Source organism: Phyllobates terribilis, unplaced genomic scaffold (assembly GCF_046119375.1).
Source record: "Phyllobates terribilis strain yellow unplaced genomic scaffold, ASM4611937v1 Scaffold_5__5_contigs__length_657084704, whole genome shotgun sequence".
Lineage (NCBI taxonomy): Eukaryota > Metazoa > Chordata > Amphibia > Anura > Dendrobatidae > Phyllobates > Phyllobates terribilis.
The window spans coordinates 229,378,129-229,402,074 of NW_027362765.1; the positions used below are offsets into that span (position 1 = coordinate 229,378,129).

General features: G+C 45.6%; 1 protein-coding gene across 1 annotated transcript in view; it reads left to right on the forward strand.

Moving 5' to 3' along the window:
- The window catches only part of LOC141272798 (protein-glutamine gamma-glutamyltransferase E-like), a 64,050-nt gene extending 41,496 nt beyond the window's left edge, over positions 1-22,554 (forward strand). The window contains exons 8-13 of the mRNA XM_073683865.1: positions 7,989-8,092; positions 8,858-9,100; positions 16,662-16,976; positions 18,167-18,324; positions 20,305-20,435; positions 22,022-22,554. Coding sequence (XP_073539966.1) covers positions 7,989-8,092; positions 8,858-9,100; positions 16,662-16,976; positions 18,167-18,324; positions 20,305-20,435; positions 22,022-22,172 — 1,102 coding nt within the window. The 3' untranslated portion in view covers positions 22,173-22,554. The remainder of the gene's footprint in view (positions 1-7,988; positions 8,093-8,857; positions 9,101-16,661; positions 16,977-18,166; positions 18,325-20,304; positions 20,436-22,021) is intronic.
- Positions 22,555-23,946: the final 1,392 nt, after the last annotated feature.

Consider the following 23,946-nt stretch of genomic DNA (forward strand, 5'->3'; position numbering starts at 1 on the left):
CTGATCTCAGGCGTTCAGTAGTCCAGACCAGTAGATCGGGTAATTACAACCGACGCAAGCAGTTCCGGATGGGGGGGTCATCTGGCAGAACTCTCAATACAGGGTCACTGGGCTTACCACGAGAGGGGAGCATCCTCAAACATAAAGGAGCTTTGGGCAGTAGAAAGATCCCTCAGGGGCTTCCTCCCTCACATCCAAAATCACCATGTCCAGGTCAGGTCCGACAATGGGACAGCAGGAGCCTATGTGAATCACCAGGGAGGGACTAGGTCACGCCCTCTGATGGTGGCAGACAGGATGCTTTGTCTAGCAGAGCGAAACCTCCCATCCCTCAGTGCCCTTCACATAAGGGGGGTAGAAAACGTGAAAGCAGATTTTCTATGCCGCCATACCCTAAGACAGGGGGAGTGGGGGTTAAACCCGGAGGTCTTCCATCAGATTGTCCAGTTATGGGGGCAGCCAGACATAGACCTGTTCGCTACAAGGGCAAACAGGAAGGTGCAGAAAATCCCCTTGCCATAGATGCCCTCCAGATTCCTTGGGGGTTCAGGAAGGCCTATGCCTTTCCGCCATTAGTGATGATTCCAGTAGTGGTGAGGAAGATCCGGGAGGAAGGCGCCAGGGTGATTTTGATAGCCCCTTTTTGGCCCAAGAGGCCTTGGTTCTCTCTGCTTCAACTAATGTCTGTGTCAGATCCCTGGATTCTACCAGAGAGGCTGGACCTTCTCATGCAGGGACCAGTATTCCATGCCCAGGCCAGGGGGTTCCATTTTTCGGCATGGAATTTGAGAGGTCACTATTGAGTAGCAAGGAGTTTTCACCAGGCTTAGTTTCTACTTTATTGGGGAGCAGAAAACCAATTACAACTAAGATTTATAGCAGGGTTTGGGGTAAATTCCTAGAGTTTATAGATATCCCGCTATTGAGCAAACCTCCGATTAGAGGGATTCTGGAATTTCTGCAAAAGGGGCAGGACCTGGGTCTAGCTACAGGGACCCTTAAGGTTCAAGTTTCAGCTTTGGGAGCACTCTACAATTGTAATCTGGCTGGGAATAGGTGGATCTCGAGGTTTATAAAGTCCTGTGCCAGAGCAGGACCGGTTAGGTCCATGGGTGTTCCTCATTGGGACCTGAATTTAGTCTTGAATGCTCTTACTAGTGAACCATTCGAACCCCTACACAAGGTCTCTCCAAAAATTCTCACCCTTAAGACCATCCTCCTAGTGGCCTTAACGTCAGCCCGTAGGGTGGGTGATCTGCAGGCCCTCTCGGTTAATCCTCCTTACACACAAATCTTTGAGGATAGGGTCACCTTGGGGCCAGATCCAGCATACCTTCCCAAGGTGGTATCTAGATTTCACCATAGTCAGGAGATTGTGCTACCCTCGTTCTGCAGCAATCCCAAGAACCCAGGGGAAGTCAGGTTCCATAGCCTAGATGTTAGGATGTCCCTGCTACAGTACATTCACATGACTATTCTTTGTTCCTGGCCTTTCAAGGGTGTAGGAAAGGTCACGGGGTGTCCAAGGGTACTATCTCTAGGTGGCTCAGGGAGGCCATTTTCTTAGCCTATACGTCCACAGGGGTTCCAGCCCCGGACAATGTGAGGGCTCATTCCACCAGAGCTGTCACAACCTCCTGGGCAGAGAGAGCAGACATCTCAATCGAGCAGATATGTAGGGCTGCTACTTGGTCTACACCATCCACCTTCTTTAAGCACTATCGGTTGGATCTGTCCTCTTCTGATCTCACCTTTGGGAGAAGGGTACTTCAGGCGGTGGTCCCTCCCTAGGGTGCTCATAAATTCTCCAAAATTCTCTCAAGGTGTGCTGTCATGGGGGAGGGGAAAACACCAAGGTTACTTACCGGTAACCGGTTTTTCCTGAGCCCATGACAGCACCTGTAGTTTCCCCCCCATTTTTTCTACGTTTCTCACACCCTGGTGTGCACTGTTTTGGGTGGTGTGTATATGTATATTGTGGTGTTGGTTATGTGCCTAACCTGTTTAGGGAGGTCCTCTCAATGCTCTGTAAACAACTGAAGCGAGGGAGAGGTGCCGCCCTTTTATTTCAGACTGTTTCCTGTCCTTGGTGGGGCGGACCCTCTCTCAAGGTGTGCTGTCATGGGCTCAGGAAAAACCAGCTACCGGTAAGTAACCTTGGTGTTTTACATGTAAAGTGCCATGGAATAAACAGCATAATTACACTGCAACCAGTATTTAAAGTAATAATCTTTAGTAGTGAAAGATAGATAGAGAGAGAGAGAATTTTTATTTCAATATTGTGTGAGTTGTATAGCAGCAATATGTGGCTTTTGGTTCATGCCATATATGTGCATTAAATGATTATGATGGTCTCTATACCAATATCTTGTACATACATACAGTATGTGTATATATTTAAACACTGCTCAAAAAAATAAAGGGAACACTCAAATAACACATCCTAGATCTGAATGGATGAAATATTCTCATTGAATACTTTGTGTTGTACAAAGATGAATGTGCTGACAACAAAATCGTACAAAAATCAATGGAAATCAAATTTATTAACCAATGGAGGCCTGGATTTGGAGCCACCCTCAAAATTAAAGTGGAAAAACACACTACAGGCTGATCCAACTTTGATGTAATGTCCATAAAACGAGTCAAAATGAGGCTCCGTATGTGTGTGGCCTCCACGTGCCTGTATGACCTCCCTACAATGCCTGGACATGCTCTTGATGAGGTTGCGGATGGTCTCCTTTGGGATCTCCTCCCAGACCTGGACTAAAGCATCCGCCAACTCCTGGACAATCTGTGGTGCAACGTGACGTTGGTGGATGGAGCAAGACATGATGTCCCAGATGTGCTCAATCGGATTCAGGTCTGGGGAATGGGCGGGCCTGTCCATAGCTTCAATGCCTTCATCTTGCAGGAACTGCTGACACACTCCAGCCACATGAGGTCTGGCATTGTCCTGCATTATGAGGAACCCAGGGCCAACCACACCAGCATATGGTCTCACAAGGGGTCTGAGGATCTCATCTCGGTACCTAATGGCAGTCAGGCTACCTCCAAAGAAATGCCACCCCACACCATTACTGACCCACTGCCAAACCGGTCATGCTGAAGGTCGTTGCAGGCAGCAGATCGCTCTCCACGGCGTCTCCAGACTGTCACGTCTGTCACATGTGCCCAGTGTGACCTGCTTTCATCTGTGAAGAGCACAGGGTGCCAGTGGCAACTTTGCCAATCCTGGTGTTCTGTGGCAAATTCTAAGCATCCTGCATGGTGTTGGGCTGTGAGCACAACTCCCATCTGTGGATGTTGGGCCCTCATATCGCCCTCATGGAGTCCGTTTCTAACCGTTTGTGCAGACACATGCACATTTGTGGCCTGCTGGAGGTCATTTTGCAGGGCTCTGGCAGTGCTCCTCCTGTTCCTCCTTGCACAAAGGCGGAGGTAGCGGTCCTGCTGCTGGGTTGTTGCCCTCCTACGGCCCCCTCCATGTATACTGGCCTGTCTCCTTGTAGCACCTCCAGCCTCTGGACACTACGCTGACACCCAGCAAACCTTCTTGCCACTGCTCGCATTGATGTGCCATCCTGGATGAGCTGCACTACCTGATCAACTTCTGTGCATTGTAGAGTCCATCTCGTGCTACAACGAGTGTGAAAGCACAACCAACATTCAAAAGTGACCAAAACATCAGCCAGAAAGCATTGGTACTGAGATGTGGTCTGTGGTCCCCACCTGCAGAACCACTCCTTTTATGGAGGGTGCCTTGATAGTTGCCAATTTCCATCTATTGTCTATTCCATTTGCACAACAGCATGTGAAATTGTCAATCAGTGTTGCTTCCTAAGTGGACAGTTTTGATTTCACAGAAGTTTGATTTACTTGGAGTTATATTCTGTTTAAGTGTTCCCTTTATTTTTTTTGAGCAGTGTATTGATATACTCCCCCACACCCACCATCGCTGCTTTCTCCAGGATCCAGCACCGTTCTGCTCCTCTTCTCAGTGATGTCGCCACTCTTCAGACTAGCTGGCTCACTCTATGCTCTATGCGTGAGCTGGAAGTCTTTTACAATGAAAGCCACTGGAGCCTTATGCTGACTAGAGATGAGCAAACATTTCAAGGTTTGATTCAGTTCCAATCAACGAATTTCACGTTTTACTTCGAACATATCTGAATCCCATTGTATTTAATGTGAGGCGAAACCAAATGCATAGACCGCACTTTCAAAGGAGCACCAAAGATGCCAAAACAGCTCAAATTTGGGGCAGTTATAATGGCGCAGCAGTCAGCCATAGACCATGCATGAGGTATCAGGGTCTGGGCCAGCATTTACAGCTTTGAATTGAACTTCAAAGCTAGATGAGGTGGGTGAGGGATTGATTTAGGCCTGCTGTGCTGGGGGCCCTGATACCACATGCAACAGCTCAAGCTGCTTTTTTGCTCAGCCAAACATCAGTTTCATGCAGTACTATTGGTAGAAAAAACGTATGGATAGAAACACCGCTAGTTGCCTTTAGCAGTATTGCTCCCAGACCTCCACATGAGAGACCCAGCTTGGAGTCTCCATTTCAAAAAATTAAGGGCAGACACCACTAAAGGGGCATCAACTTCACCAGAGTAGAAATAGTATGATGGGTACTAATGCCCCTTCCACTACAGGAAACGCACCAGATGGAGACTCAACCAGGAGTCTCCACATGTCAAAAAAATGATTGCTCACATCAGCAGCAGTAGTAACAGAAGGCACAGAAGCCACGACGAAGATGTCACAGACTGAAATAACGCAAGATCAATGCAGCACCCTAAAAAATTACGCAATCGCCTAGTCTGCACAGTATGTAATTTGGGGTGCAAAAGTCCTTGGAGATCTATGACTTGTTATTGGTGAAAGTTAGGCAGTCTACACTGTCAGGGGACAACCAGCTGCGCTTATCCATCAAAACACCAGCAGCACTGAAGACATTCTGAGAGAACACTAGCTGCCAATGTGACAAAATCACCAAGGCGTGACAGGTGAACTCGGGCTGCTCTTCCATTTCTGAAGACCAAAATGCAAAAGGGTCCAAACACTCCCAGATGGCATTGATATTGAGCTTGAGATACTCCTGCACCATCCTTCCCAGTCGTTCAATACATGTCAGACTTGTACTCTGTTGTGCTAGTGCACAGGCTGGTCTAAAAAAATGTGAAACTACTCACAGAAATTGCTTCTGCCACTTACACTACTACTGCTAATGTTTTTCCATTGGCAAACTGATGTTACCGGGGTTGGATGACTACAACTGCGATGCATACTGTGTGCTTCACTGCTGTGTTGGGGAAGCCCACTCTTAAGGTTGTCTACAAGCGTGTTTCAATACTCCAGCATGCATGCGTCCCTTTACAGGGCGGGAAGCATCTGGCAAAATTTACTCTTGTACAGTTTATCTAACAGGTTGGCAACCCAGTAGTTAGTGCTATTTTGAATCCTAACAATACAGGGATCAAATTGCAGAATGCAGCAAGAAGGCGCTCATGTGTCAGGCTCTTCCATGAGGTGCAAGTCCATGGTGTGTTGTTGGCTTGGTAACACTGAAGTTTGCTTCCTCTGTCTCCTCTCACCAATCATGGACAACAGAGAGGGGATCATTATCCACTTCATCTTCTGACTATTGCATACCCATCACCTCTTCCTCCTCGTCCTCCTCTATTTTGTTCCTCGGCTCCTGCACCTTCACTAACAGCTTCTCTGCTTCTCTGGTACCATGATTCCCCCCCCCCCACCACCACCACCACCCTCGGCACCTGCCTGTGCGACGACAGTCCAGAACTTTTGATTTTTTTTCTTATGCCTTCCACATCCTCCTCTGCTTCCTCCTGCAGACTATTCAAAGTGTGCTCCAACATGTACTGTAAATGATTGCATTGTCAGCGCTTACCATCTTAGTAGCCATTTCAAAATGTTGCAGAGGTCCTTCATCTGTGCCCAATCCACAAACGTGATTTGCACCACGTACATACTGGGTTGGCCCAGGCTATACGACATGAGATACTGCATCAGGGCTCATTGCTGCAACATGTGCTGAGTGGAATTCCACAGTGTTGGCACATCGCATATCAACAGGTTAAACAGTATGGCCAAAGACATCTGTATCGATGCAAGTTGATGACACGCGGGGTGCGAACGGCAGAAGTGAGCACGCAGCGACTGCGCTTTCTGCAGTAGAGCATGCAGACTGGGATAGTGGCGGAGAAATTGCTGAGCCATGCAAGGCACATGTGAGGTTGCCTAGCGTAGGGCCGGCAATCTGTTCGCACCATAATCACACACTGTTTTTCCTGGCTCCAGATTCAGTGGAGGCAGCCATTGCTCAAACTCTGCCTGGATAGTTGTCCACAACTTTTGAGCTGTATGACTGCATGCTCCCAAGGCATATTAATTTTTAACACTGCCTGATTGTGGTGAGCCCTAGCTGCACAGTATGGATATGGGGAGGATTCTCTCTGCACTGTTGGAACACGTGTCACAGGTGGAGTCCCTAGAGGACTGGGAGGAAGCAGAATCCGTGGAGGAAGTACTACATAGAGGTTTGGCCTACAAGCCTTGGGGATTCCAAGACTCGTAGAGCAGCCCCTTCCCCGCCTGTCCCCACAGCCCTCAGTCACCCAGTGCCCAGCCAGCAAGATGTAACGCCCCTGGCCATGCTTGCTCGTCCAGGTGCCTGTGGTGAAATGCAGCCTGTCAGATTTTTTTTTTCAAGGAATGGGTGATGTTTGTAACATGCTGGTGTAGCGCAGGTAAAGCTTTCTTAGAGAAGTAATGGCGACTGTGCAACTGGTACTGGGGGACTGCGACAGCCATCAGCTTTCGGAAACTGTCTCTCCACCAGGTGGAAAGGCACCATTTCTGTGACAAACAGATTGGAGATGGAGTTCAATCTCTTGGTTTCCTCCTACACATGCCAAAGCTATCTTTTTACATGACCACAACTGTGGGACTGAGGGTGGAGTAGGGAAAACATGACAAATTGCTGGACTGTGAGTGAGGTGCAGGTGGAGATGTTACAAATCATAATCAACCCCCGAATCATCTGTTTAAGTCTATTTCCTTTTTTTGTCTTGTGGTATTAGCTTCCCTTTTTTTGCTGCCAAATTCATCTAATCGTAGGGGAACAATAGCGCACAAGACCATCAGGTGATACACTTTTAGCTACAAAGGAAAGTAAAAGGAATGTGCTAACCTGAGCAGGTTGTGTGCAGGCACAACTTCTATGAACACCTAAACATATCAGCTGCTGCTGTCTCGTGACTAGGGGGGATGATCTCCTCCAGGATATTTGATCTATTTGGACGATAACGCGATATCTGGCTGCGCTGCTGTGATGAGGAATGCTTGTTTTTTTCCACTTGAAAAAGATGCTAGTCCAGCCTAGAAACACATTGTGAAAATAAAATCTGTTTAACAAATTGTCCTAAGGATTCTTCATTACAGCGATGCAGCCTAATATCGTGTTATCGTCCAAATTGGTCAAATTCGTCTAATTGGTGCACACTTCATGAATTTGGCGCAAAGCCTAAAATGTTAGTTTTCTTTATAACGTCTTGAAATGTTTTAGCGTCTGAAGCTGCCAAGCACATACTCAAACACAAAGAGCTCATAGTTGCAAAATTTGCCCCAATTTTACATTTTTAAAAAATAGCTATTTCAGATGTTTTCAGCAATGGTGAAACTCCATTTGCCTCACTCAAAGCTTAAAAAATGAGAATGAGAGCGCATAAAATAGGCTAAAAAAATGTACATAGATTTATCAATTCTGTGCAAAACGAGATTAAAAAACAGACTTTACAGCAATGATAAATTGAGGCCTATAGCTGCAACAATAAGTACTATAATGGCTGAGATATTATCCTTTCTACAATGTGCCTAAATGGAAACTTTTGGAGTCATGGACAGCCATATAGCCGCGCAGAAACTGGTATGTCTCTGATAACTGTTTTTTGACTTGATAGGAATTTTCATGTATGGGTAGAAGCTTGGTTTGCCAGACGTGACCTAGGCTCCGCTTATGATGGATGGCAGGTTTTGGACTCTACTCCACAGGAAGAAAGTGAAGGTACAATAATAAATGTATGCTGCCTAGATTACACAGGGTGCAGGTGAATTAATCGCTTCTGCTATGGAGGCTGTTGTAGTAGACAACCTCTGGGTACCAGGCCTTCTATAAGTCTAGCAGTATTATTTATACATGGCACTGTTATTAGAAGCTCCATATATAATGTAATCTGTGACCCCTGTATGCTGTAATTATTTGGGTGCTGTATGACTGTTTTACATAATTTAGCACTGTATAGGTAATTAGTTTTGCAGTGTGGGGCAGACTTGTATGGCATTGTCATTAGGACAACTGTTTTATTTTATTCTAATTATTTATAGAGCCCACACCTATTCTGCAGTGTGGGCTATATAAATCAACCATTGTCACAAATGGGCTTACAACCTACTTTCCCTATTTGACACATACTGAGGTCAATTTAATTGGAAGTCACTTGACCTTCTAGTATATTGTTTAGAGGTGAAATTTGGTCAACGTGTGGGCTTATGACTTTGTGGGTTGGTCATCCTACTGTTTGGCACTTAGTTATACACTGTAGGGCATGGTTATTTGTTCACACTATGACAATACCCTACATTGCATAGAGGGTCACCAATAAAAGATGGCACACAGAATGTAAATCACTGTGTCTGGTCGCTATTTTTCAACCCCCTTATTAGCACTTTGAGATGCATTTTAGGTGGGCATAATAAAGTCTCCTAGTACAGTTGCCATATTTGTTTTTACTACCTCTTTTCCAACTCTTCTGTCTCATTTCTGTGATAGGGTTATATCGTCTTGGACCCTGCTCTGTGAAGGCTATTAAAGAGGGCGACGTGGACCTGCCCTATGATGCACCTTTCGTATTTGCCGAATTGAATGCTGACGTAAGGGACTGGTTGGTCTCTGCTGAAGGGCCCAAGAAGAAAACGAAATTAAACACGCATAAAGTAGGAAAATGTATTAGCACCAAGGCTATTAATTCAAATGAGCGTGTTGATGTCACCAACAATTACAAATATCCTGAAGGTAAAGACTTCTCTATTTTTACACAAAGACCGAAAAAGGAGGTTTGAAATTTGGACATTTCCTTTTTGTTAAGAAGGTTCTTTACAGATGAATATCGTGGTGGGTTCCTATTTTAATTGATAACCTTGCAACAAGTGTTTTCCTGCTGAACCACCATAGGGAAAATGAATCAATTCTCAATGAAAGTTGTTTGCATGATGCATGCCTATGTTGAGTTATCTAGAGCTACAAATGCTTTTTTTTCAGCAGCAGAAGGGAAGGAAGGGAGACGGATCCATTACTAGTGGGTAGGTGGAGCCCCTCAGGATAGTTCACCTCAGATTTATAAAAAGTGACTGGCCCCTCCAGCTTAGGCTCCTCCTACTACATGTTCCTCAGTTCTAAATTTGAGGTCGCAGAGGATAGTCGCTGCCTTTGCAGCTCCTTTTGAAGATTTTATTTTTATCTGGAGACCTGGACCCCCCCCCCTCCCCCCCCCATGGCCTAGAGGTCTCAGGGGGTCTCAGCGCTGCTGGGACCCCCTGACCCTCCCCTGGCGGATCTGCGTACCCCCTAAGGAGGTCCCCGCAGAACCCTGCTGGTCCCGGGGGATACAGGGCGCTCCCTGGCAGAGACTCACCGCTCTTGTGGGGTCCCCGCGCGCTCTGCCGTGGGGGGGAGCTAGGGCCATGGCGCCACACATCCCTGGGGGTCCCTGTGGCGCTCAGCTGGGTCAGTGCTCTTATGGAGTGCTTTCAGCAGCTGCCGCTGTCACTGTATATGTGTTTTTGTGGTGACTGCTGTTTTTTTTCTGCTTGCAGGGATTTCTCCTCTGCATGCAGCGCTTGATCCTCGGCGGACAGGGGAGCGGGGATGGAGGATTCGTGCGCTCTGTTCATATTCGGCGGGGGGCGTGGCTTAGCGTCTCTCTGCTGCCAGTTTGTGACAGGAAGTGCCGGGAAAGCGCGCGCTGGAGATGCCCCAGCCCCTTCTTGTTCCGGCCAGCGTCCATCCTCGTGCTGCGGCTCCTACTCCCTGCTCCCTGCTCTCATCACACCGAGAAGAGCAGTTTCTACGCCAGCTGGTGAGTTTCTCCTGCCTTTTAGGCAAAATGTTCCTTCTACAGCGCAGAGCACTTTCCTTATGTCCTAGCTGACGGGGTGTGCTGTATACGGCGCTGCTTCTTCCCATGCTGAGATGGCTCTGACACACCTCACAAATAGGGTAGTGTGGATCAGTAGCGTTAACCCCTTCTGAACGGGGTCTGGCCCATCAGGCTGTTAACCCTCTCTGGAGGTGCACCCTTCTGGGATCAGAGGGTGCTTCTCTCTAGTGTCAGGTTAACTTTTGCTCTGCAGGCCACTGGGGTAGCTTTTCTCCTTCTAGGAGGAGCTTTAACCCTTCAGTGCCGGGTGATTTTTTTTTTGTGGAAGAACAGGCTGTGATAGTGGAATTCACACATCCTTGGTTACTGCACCCATTGTAAGGTTATTACCGCCTTATCCGCGACGCTCGCAACTGTGTGGGGGCATGTCGGATCAGGGACCAGGGGGTGCGGACCTCTCTCCCGGTCCGCTTCAGGATCGGTCACACGTATCTGATACGCTGGGGTCTTCAACGGCGTCAGGTTCGATGCTAGTTGGGGGTCTCTGTGATGTTAAGGTGGAGGCGCTCACTCGCTCCATTGACAGTCTGTCTGACCTCCTGGGTCATTGGGTCTCTGCTAAGTCCCACCGACGTCTAGAAGCAAGAAGCGTCCCAGGCTTGTGGCGGCGCCGTCTCCTCCGCGCAGTGCATCGGAGGCTTCAGAATAGCCGACAGACTCTTCATCAGAATCGGAGATCTCACCAGAAGAGAATCAGCTGGGTCGCTCTGCTTCGCTTTCGGGCCGCGTGGACGCTTTTGTTGAAGCTATGCGGGAAGCTTTACAACTGTCTGAAGAGGTGACTGAGTACCCTGGCAAATCGGCCCGGCTGTATCAGGAGTCGCGTCGGGCTTGCTCGATGCTGCCGATGCACGAGGAACTTAACAAGGCTGTGGAGAAAGAACGCCTGTGTCCAGATAAACGTTTCCAAGGGGCGCGGTTGTTTGATGCCCTGTATCCCTGTTCCACGGAAACTATCACTAATTGGGTCCCCTCTCCTGAAGTGGATGTGCCATTGTCTCAGATGAGCAAATCCTCTTTGCTTCCTGTTAAAGGGAAGGTGAGTCTCCAGGACCAGCTGGACAGAAGGACGGAGTCAGCGGCAAAGTCAATGAGGCCGTGGGTCACGGATTCCGAGCGGCCTTGGGGGCCATGTGGGCTGGTGAGGCTTCACTGCGGTGGTTGGATCAGCTGCGGACGGCATGGCAAGATGGAACTCCGCTGTCTGAAGTGGAAAGGCTCTTCCAGCTCTTGGAAGAAGCAGCCCGATATGGCAGGGACGCAGTGCTGGATACTACTGCGGTTATGTCCAGGGCTCAATCCTCGGCCGTCTGTCAGGAGAGCACTGTGGCTTAAACAGTGGACCGGTGACACAGTATCCAAACAGGGTTTGCGGAGTCTGGCGTACAAGGGAGGTCAGCTGTTTGGTTCGGACCTCACGGAGCTGATTGTTAAAGCCAAGGCCAAAGATATGGCCTTGCCGCAGCGAAAGGCAGCGGTTACTACGTCCGGCAGGTCAAGTGCCGGTAGTGGTCATCGGTCCTTTCGGCCCCGGAGTCGGTTCGGTCAGCCTTCTTGAAGATCGGATTGTCCCTCGCCTTCCGGAAAGAAGTCCTCCCAGAAATCCCGTACTCCCTGGAAACAACATTTCCATCAGGACAAGCGGGAGGTTGACAAAGCCCGCTAAGGCGGACTGACGCCAGGAACCCTCTCGAGTGCTCTCTGGTGGGAGGTCGTCTTCTACAATTTGGGTCGATTTGGGCGTCGCACGTATCAGACGCCTGGGTGACGCGGGTTATGTTGGAAGGTTATTTCATAGTTTCATTCTCGACCCCCGGACAGGTTTCGTCAGTGGCGCATCCCGTCCGAGCCCAAGCTAGCTGCCGCTCTGCTGCAGGAGGTCGACTCTCTCTCTTCTGCAGCAGAGTCTGGTGATTCCAGTTCCGCCGGAGGACCAGGGAAGGGGGTTTTACTCCAACCTTTTTGTGGTTCCCAAAAAGGAGGACAAGTTTCGCCCTATTCTGGACCTCCAAAGATTTGAATTTGCATGTCCGGACCCGAAAATTCCGTATGGAGTCTCTTCGCTCCGTCATGGCGGTCCTGTCGCAGCACGATTTTTTTGGTGTCGATCGACATCCGCGACGCCTATTTACATGTCCCTATCGGCAGGGCTCACCAGCACTTCTTGCGGTTCGCCATAGGTCAGGCCCATTACCAGTTTGTGGCCCTACCATTCGGGTTGGCCTCGGCGCCCAGGGTTTTTACAAAGATTCTGGCGCCGCTCATGGCGCTCCTTCGAAAGCAAGGAGTTACAATTCTCCCCTACCTGGACGACCTGTTGATTGTGTCATCCACAGCGGAGGAGGCGGTAATGTCTCGCGATCTCTCCCTTCAGCACCTGGAGGACTTCGGGTGGCTGGTCAATTGGAAGAAGTCGTCTTTGGAGCCGTCGCAGTCAGTCCTGTTCTTGGGGATGCATTTCGACACTGTCAGAGCGGTGGTGTCCCTGCCTCCGGACAAACAAGCGAACCTTCGACACCATGTACAGGTTATGAGGTCGGCGATGGCAATGCCCCTTTGGAAGTGTATGCGCCTTCTGGGTCTGATGGTGGCAGCAATGGAAGCAGTACCTTTTGCATAATTTCATTCCTGGGGTCTCCAAAATCTTATTCTGACCCGTTGGGACCGATCGCCGGCTTCGCTAGATCGCTGTGTCTGTGTATCCCTCAGGGTGTGAGAGTCTCTTGGATGGTGGTTATGTCCGGAGGCTTTATCCCTGGGGAAATCCTTCCTCCTCCCACGGTGGTCGGTCATTACCACCGATGCCAGCCTGACTGGCTGGGGGGGGGTTTGGAACGATCTCTGGGTTCGGGGGGGTCTGGTCGTCAGAGGAGTCGTCTCTGCCGATCAACATCCTGGAGTTGAGGGCAATTTTTCTCTGCCTCCGACATTGGATGATCCCCTTGAGCGGTCTGCCGGTCCGGATTCAAACAGACAATGCGACAGCGGTCGCGTATATCAACAATCAGGGCGGGATGAGGAGTTCCAGATTCATGATGGAGGTCTCTCGGATCCTGGTATGGGCCGAGTCCAGGGTCCCAGCCATCTCCGCGATTCACATTCCAGGAGTGCTGAATATCACGGCGGACTTCCTCAGTCGCGAGCAGGTGGATCCCGGAGAATGGAGTCTTCATCTGGAAGTTTTTACACTGCTGTGCTCCCGTTGGGGGGACTCCCCAGGTGGAATTGATGGCATCCAGGCTGAACGCCAGGATTCCGAAGTTTATGTCCAGGTACAGGGACCCTTGAGGCTGTGGCGGTAGATGCTCTGGTGGCCCCGTGGGACGAGTTCGAGCTGATCTACATGTTTCCGCCGGTATCCTTGCTTCCTCTGGTCATCCGGCGGATCAAACTCTAACGGATTCTGGCAATTTTGGTGGCGCCGGAATGGCCACGGAGGGTGTGGTATTCAACGCTGGTGTCTCTTCTGGCGGCGCCCCAGTTTCCACTGCCTCTTCGCCCGGACCGGTTATCCCAAGGGCCCATTCGTCATCCGGACCTGAAGTCTCTTCGTTTGACGGCGTGGCACTTGAGACCGAGATCTTGACCCGTCGTGGGTTTTCAGCCGAGGTCATTGCCACCTTACGGGCGGCCAGAGGTCCAGCTATGACCAGGATTTATCACAGAACTTGGGAGGCCTTCTATTCATGGTGTTCTGGATCGTCAAGGAACCGGAGGGTTTTTTCCATTCCCAACTTCTTGGCTTTTCTGCAGTGTGGTTTGTCCAAGGGTCTGGCAGTTGGTACCTTGCGGGGTCAGGTATCTGCACTATCTGTGTTTTTTCGGAAGGCTGTTGCCTCGTGCAGGGATGTGAGCTCGGTTTTTCGCGGGGTTGCACGTCAGTTTCCGCCTCGGAGGGCGTTTGTGGCTCAATCTAGTCTTGGAGGCTCTTCAGTATGGACCGTTTGAGCCTATGGATTCAACTACGCTTTACTTACTTTCTTGGAAGGTGGCCTTCCTGGTGGCGGTCACCCCCTTGAGAAGGGTTTGAGTTGGCGGCACGGTCTTGCTCGCCCCCTTTTCTGGAGTTCCACCAGGATCGAGTGGTGCTTCGTACCCGTGGCAATTTTTTTTTTTTTTTTTTTTTTTTTTTTTTTTTTGCCTAAAGTGGTGTCGCATTTCCACGTCAATCAGGAAATCGTGTTGCCCTCCCTCTGTCTGAATCCGAAAAGTCCAAAGGAGCTAGCCTTGCACTCGTTGATTTGATGTGGGCTTTGAAGTTCTATCTGTCAATCACTCAAGGGTTTCGGAAGTCGTACTCTCTTTTTGTGATTCCTGCTGGTCGTCGGCGTGGTCAGCGGGCCTCCAAGGACACTATAGCTCGGTGGATACGTTCGGCTATCCTGGAAGCGTACCAGCTCAGGGGCGAGCCTTGTCCGGTTAATGTTCAAGCTCATTCCACGAGAGCTGTTGGTTCATCGTGGGCTTTTCATCAGGGGGCCTCAGCAGCGCAGCTCTGCCAGGCGGCTACCTGGCGCTCCGTTCACACTTTTGCTAAATTTTATAAAGTGGACGTGAGTGCTTCCGCCGATGCGGCCTTGGGACGCAGGGTCGTGCAGGCGGTGGTGGTTTTGGTTATCTCTTTATCTAGTTTTGGCGCTTGTTGCGCGCTTGAGTAAGTTGTTGGGGTATTGGCGATTTTGCCACGGTTTCCCACCCTTGAGTTCTGGACTGCTTTGGGACGTCCCACTAGTAATTGATCTGTGTCTCCCTTCCTTCCCTTCTGCTGCTGAAAGACAGATTTTGGTAAGACCTTACCTGTAAAATCCTTTTCAGCGAAGGAAGGAAGGGAGACACGGCACCCTCCCAGGGCAGAAGTGCATTATTGTTTTTCCAGATGCGGCGTGACTCCTCTCTGATGGCGGTCATCGGGACTGGGGTCGGCGCGCTAGGGCTCTGTTCCAGCATTGCCAGCTCATCGCAGTTGTCAGGATCAGTGAGTAAGTGCCTGGGACCGTGTTCTTTCTGTTATATGCATAACCTGTTCTCTCGCATTTCTGATTTTTCAGAAGGGGTTGTGTTCCATTGGTGTTATCTGCTCTTCCTTAGCTTGTGTACGAACTGAGGAACATGGGAGTAGGAGGAGCCTAAGCTGGAGGGGCCGGTCGTCACTTTTTATAAATCTGAGGTGAACTATCCTGAGGGGCTCCGCCTACCCACTAGTAATGGATCTGTCTCCCTTCCTTCGCTGAAAAGGATTTTACAGGTAAGGTCTTACCAAAATCCGTCTTTAATAACTCTCCACTCTGACTAAAATGTTGGTCCTGATTGAAAGACTTCAATTTCCCTGTTAATGAACCAATGGATAAAACGTAAATTGTAAAAAAAAAAAAAAAAAAAAACCCTACCAGTAAATTTGGTGGAGTTACCAAATTGATAAACTCATTTACTGGTAGCAAACCTGGTAATCATTAAAATGTCAGGTGGAGTTGTAACACAGGTACTTTAGATGCAGCGACACAGAAACAGAGCAGCCAATACAGGGATAATAAACAGGGGAAGTTTATGATGAGATGAATCTCCACGCAGGGAGCAACAAGGAAAATATGGGGGGAAAAACAAGGGAAATACCTGCTATCAGTCTGTAACTGACAGTTTACAGTTTAACTGGATGTAGCAGGGTCAAACCGGTAACAAACGACAGTTTTTTCACTTAGCTGACTTGTATCCTCCACAAGGCAGTTGCCAGCTGGTGACGCTGACTTCAGGCTTCGCCGCCCAAACAATGCTCCGTCTTCTGGCGGCAGCGGGTGGTCTCCGGTTTTACCCGCTGAGCCCTTAGTCCATAACATAGCACCTCACGTGCTCAACTCCAGGGACCTTGCGTCTCTTCTCCATACAGTCTGCTTGACTCCTCCAGTCCACTGCACTCTGATCCCTGCTCCAAATACTGTAGCCAGGAGCCTGGATCCTCACACTGCTCTGCTGAGCAGGACCCAGCTCCAATTTCCTGCGCAAACGTCCTCGTCTCTTCCTCTCTCTAGCCACACCACAAGTCTGCCGGTCACCTGACTTCCCAGCTCTCTGGACACACCCCCAACTTCCCAGTCACATGACTCCTGTGCTCCCAGTCTGTCTCCCCCCTGCAACAGGAGGTACGGCCCTGGCAGTTCCAGATCCCTTGCTCTGAAAGCACTTACACCCCAGTCTTCCCCCTTACAGAGTCAAAAATGGTATAACTGCTCCGCTATACAGTAATATAGCTAATAAAGCAGATCTGCAAATCTTGCTAAAACTATAATGGCAGCCATATTAACTGTACCTGGAATTTTCATACACATCTGACTTGATTATTCTAAGCTTTAGTCTACACAGATCTTTTGTCAAAATTTGTAATGGATCAGTACTGTAATTGATCAAATTTTTGTGCATTTTCAGGCACCCCCAAAGAAAGAGAAATATTTAAGAAGGCTCAAAGTAAGCTGAAAGGTAGTGGTCTCAGAAGAAGCACAGTTCTGTTCTCTGCAAGTCCCACAGAATCCGCACCAATGCTCGATTTTAGTGGCAACTTTACAAGCGACAGCGACATACAGGTTGGCCAAGATGTCACTTTCAGCCTGAATCTAAAAAACAGAAGCCCTAATGAAATAAGTCTACAAGTAAACTTGACTGCATCTGCTATTGTATACACCAATGCCACAGTCAAAGATGTCCTAACCAATGCTCAGTCTGTGAAACTGGAGCCAGATGAAGGTAGGTTTATGTAAAAAAAAAAAAAAAAAAAAAAAAAAAAAAAAAATAATAAAACCATTACCAAATATATATTTTGGAAATGTAAAAAAATACATTTTAAATATTTTTTAATTTCAGCACTTTATATGAAACCTGATACTAAGTGATCAGCTCTTGTCCAGCATGGCTATAGAGGAAGTTAAGCATTACACAGTGCCTAGTTACTTAAATGAGAGGCTAACTTAATGCTGTACTTGGTGATATTAGACAGACCACTTTAAAAGTAATCTGTCAACGGCATTTTGCACCCCAAACTATGTAGATGTAGTTCTTTCAAAGATGAGGCCTGTGATACTTTTACATGGCCAGTCTGTTCCCCTATTAATGAGATCAGTGTTTCAATTTATATGCCAATGGCTATGGTACATCTGAAGCCTCTCTCTACAACACTACCTCCTGCCCAGTCCCGCCGCCACCCTCTTGACGGACGGCCTCTGTTGTTTAATGGAAAATGCGAGTAATAGAGCTGGAGTGATAGAGGCTTCAAATCGACAATATCCATTTAGATATTAATTCAATCACTGATTTCTCAGTAACTGAGGAACAGATTGGCCATGTAAAGGTATTGCTAGACTTGTCTTCAAAAGAGCTACATGCACATGTAAATATTTTGAAGTGTGAATTCCTAATTGACAGATTCCTTTTAGCTAATTGCTCAGGCAGCTTTGATTAGTGTAGACTGTTCAGATGGTCCAACACCCTTGAGTTGAGGTCCATTTGCACCTCGAGATTGTGAAGAAGCATTCCTGGGAACACTTAGTTCATCAGCAGCCTGTGTAGACTACAAGATCATCATGAAATATCAGAGTGCTACAGCATACAATGGCAGCCTATGCACATTGAATGATCTAATACTGATCATTTAGTGCACGTCATAAGTATTTTAGTGCCGAACATTATCAAATGTTAATAGACCTTTACAATCTAACCACCTATTGAAAAAACATAAGCAACCTGATAAGTTTTCCCCCCTACACAATACAGAATCAGATTCTTTCTAAGCCAGCAGAGTCCTGAATATCATTTCCTTGCAACAAAGGATTATGCTATTTGTCTGAGGGTTCTTGAGGGTTTTCGGCACATATGCAATGAGTTTCAACAAAGATGAACTTCAAAAGTTGATTTTACATTCTCGACTCATTTTATTTCAGAGAAAAACATCCCATACACTGTACCTTATGCTGACTATGAAAATGCCATAACTACAGACAACATGATCAAAGCGGTGGCCGTCTGCAAAGACTACAAAGGTGGAAAACTCCTGCTGGAGATTGTGATTTTGCTGAAGACTCCACCCATTGTGATGAAGGTATTTTATAATACAATACTTTAATACAACCCCTAGCACAAATTATGGAATCACTGGGCTCGGATGTTCATTCAGTTGTTTAGTTTTGTGCCATGTCTGTGATCTGCTTTTTTCAACATTAAAGTCCTTTCAAATGGCAACTTTATGGCTTGAAGAAACACTAAAAGAAATAAAGAAATTCTGGAATCGCTCAATTCTGAGGTAAAAATTCTGGAATCATGAAAAACAAACACACAAAAGAACACTCCAATACATCACTAGTATTTTGTTGCACCATCTCTGGCTTTAATAACAGCTTGCAGTCTGAGGCATGGACTTGAAGAGTACCGTTTGTCACTCATTATCAATCTGGCTCCAACTTTCTCTGATTGCTGTTGCCAGATCAGCTTTGCAGGTTGGAGCCTTGTCATGGACCATTTTCTTCAACTTCCACCAAAGATTTTCAATTTGATTGAGATCCAGACTATTTGCAGGCCATGAGATTGACCTTGTGTCTTCTTTCAAGGAATGTTTTTGCTCTATGGCAGGATGCATTATCTTGAAAAATGATGTCATCATCCCCAAACATCCTTTCAATTGATGGGATAAGAAAAGTGTCCAAAGTATCAATGTTAACTTGGGCATTTATTGAAGATGTAATGACAGCCATCTCCCCAGTGCCTTTACCTGACATGCAGCCCCATATCATCAATGACTGTAAAAATTAGCATGTTCTCTTCATGCAGTCATCTTTATAAATCTCATTGGAACGGCACCAAACAAAAGTTCCAGCATCATCACCTTGCCCAATGCAGATTCGCGATTCATAACTGAATATGACTTTCATCCAGTCATCCACAGTCCACGATTGCTTTTCCTTAGCCCATTGTAACCTTGTATTTTTTGGTTAATGTGTTAATGATGGCTTTTTTTTTTAGCTTTTCTGTATGTAAATCCCATTTCCTTTAGGCGGTTTCTTACAGTTCGGTCACAGACATTGACTCCAGTTTCCTCCCATTCGTTCATCATTTTTGTTGTGCATTTCCTGTTTTGGAGACATATTGCTTTAAGTTTCCGGTTTTGACACTTTGATGTCTTCCTTGGTCTACCAGTATGTTTGCCTTTAACAACCTTCACATGTTTGTATATGGTCCAGATTTTAGACACAGCTGACTATAAACAACCAACATCTTTTGCAACATTGCTTGATGATTTACCTTCTTTTAAGAGTTTGATGATCCTCTCCTTTGTTTCAATTGACATCTCTCATGTTGGAGCCATGATTCATGTTGGTGCAACAGCGCTCCAAGGTCTGATCACTCCTTTTTTAGATGCAGATTAACGATCAGATCTAATTTGATGCAGGTGGTAGTTTTGGAAATGAAAATTTACAGGGTGATTCCATAATTTTTTCCCTCTGCTTGGTCTGAAAAAAAAATTACCCTTACGGAGTACCACATTTTTTTTTTCTTTTCTTTCAGTGTTTCTTAAAGCCCTAAAGTTGCCATTTGAAATTATTTTAGTTTTGTGCCATGTCTGTGATCTGCTTTTTTTCAACAACATTAAACCACTGATTGAACATCCTCCAAGCCCGGTGATTCCATAATTTTTGCCCGGGGTTGTAGTACTAGTTTACTATGTTTGGAGGCTTAATTTTTGTCTACTTTGGATAATCCCCTTCCTTTTGCTACAAAGAACAGTGCTACCTCTTGGCAGGGATCTCAAAATAAGCAAATTAAATAAATTTTTTAACATGAATAGCTTTAAAGTAAAAAAAAATGTAACAGCAAGCCATCAGCAGATATTAGTTTGGGGTACTTTAATACACACTTTCTAGGGACCTTATGATACTAATATTATGCAAGTACTTCAATGGGTGGTCATAGTTTAAGTTTATTATGTCAACTTTTAATCTCTGGCATTAGGAATAATTCTGCCTTTTGAAAAGTAATTTGTGTTACTAGCATACTCAGAGGTTTGATATTATGTTCTGCTTTTTAGATCACAGATCAAGCCCACCTAAATAAACCTCTGAGCGTAGAGATTGCATTCACCAATCCCACAACAGAAGTCCATAACTGTGTTCTGATTGTTGAGGGAAGTGGGCTTGTAAAAGAGAAGATCACGATTGAGTAAGTATTCAAAAAAACATAAACTGCACACTGGTATACCATGCTACCTGGAGAACCACATCTTCAGATGTATTTTCATAGCAGGAACTTTAGCTAGAGGATCAGATCTGCCTTAATGTAATGGCTGTGTTAATACAAATAAGGATAGTTGAGTTACATACATATCAATGATAAAATCTCATCAAGGTTCACTGCCAAAATTTAAAATGGTTGTTAACCATTTCAAATGTCATTTTCTGCCATCTGTAAAGCTTAAAAAAATTAGACCAGAATTGCCTCAACCTTTTGCCTCCATAGATTGTTAATTTCGGTCATCGTTGTAATTTTTTTTAGTTACGGAAATCAACAGATAGTTGGGTACTAAGGATTTTAGAAGCATTTTAATAAGCAGTCCACAATCAGATCTTTAAAAGGTAATTTAGAAATTAACAATTTCAGTTAGTCTAAAGCTAACCATGCACTTTAGATTGTTCAGCCGACAACCATCTCTGCCAGCTCTCTCATACAGCAGCGCTCTTTCGGCTGAAGTCCCCTGTGTTCTCTGTGAAAACGGTCACCAGACATCTCTGGTTTATCTCCAGGAGAATAAAGCAATCTGTAGTCTCAAATCAGACATGCCCGATAGACCTCTCCCACAATCAGTTGTTCAGAACCCCCATAAACACTAGACTGACTGACATTGGTTTAATGTGTATGGTGGCCTTTAGTGTCACAAGATTATCATTTTCACTGGACAGGATCATGTCAATAGGCTAACACCATTTGTAAACATTTTAATACTCTAGTACAATCAGAAGACAGATGCATTGATTATTTCTATTAATGGATTTCATGTTTCACCTCCAATGACTTTATTGGGGTTGTACCATTTGGACAATCCATTTCAACATGTCCTATAATAGTACATGGATGTCCTCATTTGCAAAACCCCTTATATGCCAAAGCAAAGAGTAGTCACAAAGAGCAGCATCTGCTTTCTGATTCAGAAATACTTTGTAGAAATTGGTGTCCCATTTTTGATTTCCACAATGTAAAACCACATGGCTCCTACAGAAGACACTGGGAGAGATGTGCAAATGCCCCCAGCTCCCCCAGTAATGGCTATTGATGGGGGTTTTGGCTATGGTAGGTGCAACAATCAATTGATCAACAGAAGATGCTCCTTAATGCCTTATTATTGCCTCATTATTTATTTATAATTTATTAGTAATTCTGGTCCGTCTAAAAGATTAATGTAGGCAGATCCTGAATTTTTCTCTTTAAGGATTTAAACGCAAAATTTTAAATCTATGGTGCTTAACCGCTTGTCTCCTAACAGCCAATTGCCATAGGTAACTAGGATTGGACATGTGCATTCAGCATGTTTTCTGGCTGTACAAAACTACCAGACAAGCCATCTGCAAAGATATTGTATCTGGCCGCATCTCCTCTGCCTTTTCACTAGTAAAATGCACATAATGAAATTAATCTAGTGCGAGGCCTAAAAAAATCATAAATGTTTATTTTTTTTTTATTTTTGGTGAAAGCCACTTCCAAAAAAATAACATTTTGTGCCTCTGTATAAATCTTGCTGTTTTCATTTACAGAGTACCTCATATGAGCAAGAACCAAAGATCCGTCAGCAAAGTAGACATTGTACCTTACCAACCCGGTCAGCGATGTCTCTTCGTGGACTTCTCGTGTGATAAATTATCTGATGTAAAGGGGTCGTTGACAATTAATGTTGCTGCTAATTAGATAATCAACACTTTTTATTATGAATTTTTCAAATCTAAATAACTAAAAAATGTACTTATGGGTGCATTCTTTAATACAAAAAATAAAACTGTAGAAGCTCAGTAGACACTCTTACTGTTTGCCTAACTCCTTTATAAATATAGTGCATAGGGGTATTTTGATAAGACACATGATTAACAATTAAGTTCACATCAAGCATGTATATAGCACTGAAAGGGAGCTAAAAATATTATTTCCCTGGTGCACTGACCGTTTCCATTACTTGAGATGTTTGTTCCTATCGGGTTGGCTACTGCGCTTTTTTGGTTTTGTAAATAGGTGATTATGTATTATTGTGACACATTAGTAAAATTGCAATAAAAGATATGTTCAAAAAGAAAAACTTCATGTTCATTGTGTACTGGGTGCTATATGAAAATAAAAATCCTAAAGGCTCATTAACCCTTTAAGGACCATGCCTCATTTTCCAAATCTGACCAGTGTCACTTTGTTGTAACTCTGGAACGCTTTAACATATCCCAGTGATTCTGAGTTTTTTCATGACATGTTGTACTTCATGTTAGTGATAAATTTTTGGTTGGTATTTTCATAAATAAATGCAAATCATATCAAAAATTTGACAATGTGAATTTCGTAGTTTTCAAATTTTACATTTTATGCCGTTAAATCACATGGTTATACCGCACACAAAATAGTTAATAAATAACATTTCCCATAGGTCTACTTTACATCTGCATCATTTTTGAAACGGAATTTCTTTTGATAGTAGGTTATAGGGGTTAAAAGTTGATAAGCAAGTTCTCATTTTTCCAACCAAATGTGATGTGGTCCCTAAAAATTGAAAGGGAAAAAAAATTGAAAATTTGAAGTGATTTTGAGGGGTCTATGACAGAAAATACCCAAAAGTGACACCATTCTAAAAACTGCACCCCTCAAGGTGCTTAAAACCACATTCAAGAAGTTTAATTCTTGTAGAGAATGTGAAGGGTTAATAAAGGAATGTGGAAGGAAAAACTTTTTTTCTTTTGTGAGAAAAGTTACTTTAGCCCCAAATTTTATTTTCAACAGAGTAGCAGGAGAAGATGGACTTCCAAAATTTGTTGTGCAATTTCTCCCGAGAACAACAATGTTACTTTCGCCCTGAATTTTGTTATGGAAAACCACTGTTTGGGTGCCTGACAGGGCTTGGAAGGATAGGAGCACTGTTTTTTTACTTTTTGAAAGCAAAATTGTCTGAAATTGAGAACAGGTGCCATGTAGCATATGGTGGGCCCCTGATGTGCCTAAACAGTAGAAACTCTCCAAGTGACCCTATTTTGGAAACTAGACCCCTCAAGGAATTTAGCTAGATGTGTTGTGAGCACCCAGGTGCTTCCCAAAAATTTAGAACGTTGAGCCGTGAAAATAAAATTATTTTGTAGCACAAAAGTGTTGTTGGCCTCAAATTTTTCATTTTCACAAGAGTAATCGGAGAAAACTGATCCATACAATGTGTTGTGCAGTTTTCCACCACATATGGGGTATCTGTGTACTGCTTAGGCGCACGGCAGGGCTCGGAACATTAAGGAGTGCCATTTCACGTTTGGAGTGCAAAATTGTCTGGAGTAGATGGTGAACTACCTTTTTAGGAACAGTGGGAAGCTCCGAAGGGCAGGGGAGCCAGATCAAAGTGCAGATCTGATTAGAATAGTTTACGGGTGCCATGTCAGGATAGCAGTACCCCATTTTATAATCCACCTCTTAATGAAATTGTCAAGGGGTGCAGTGATCATAG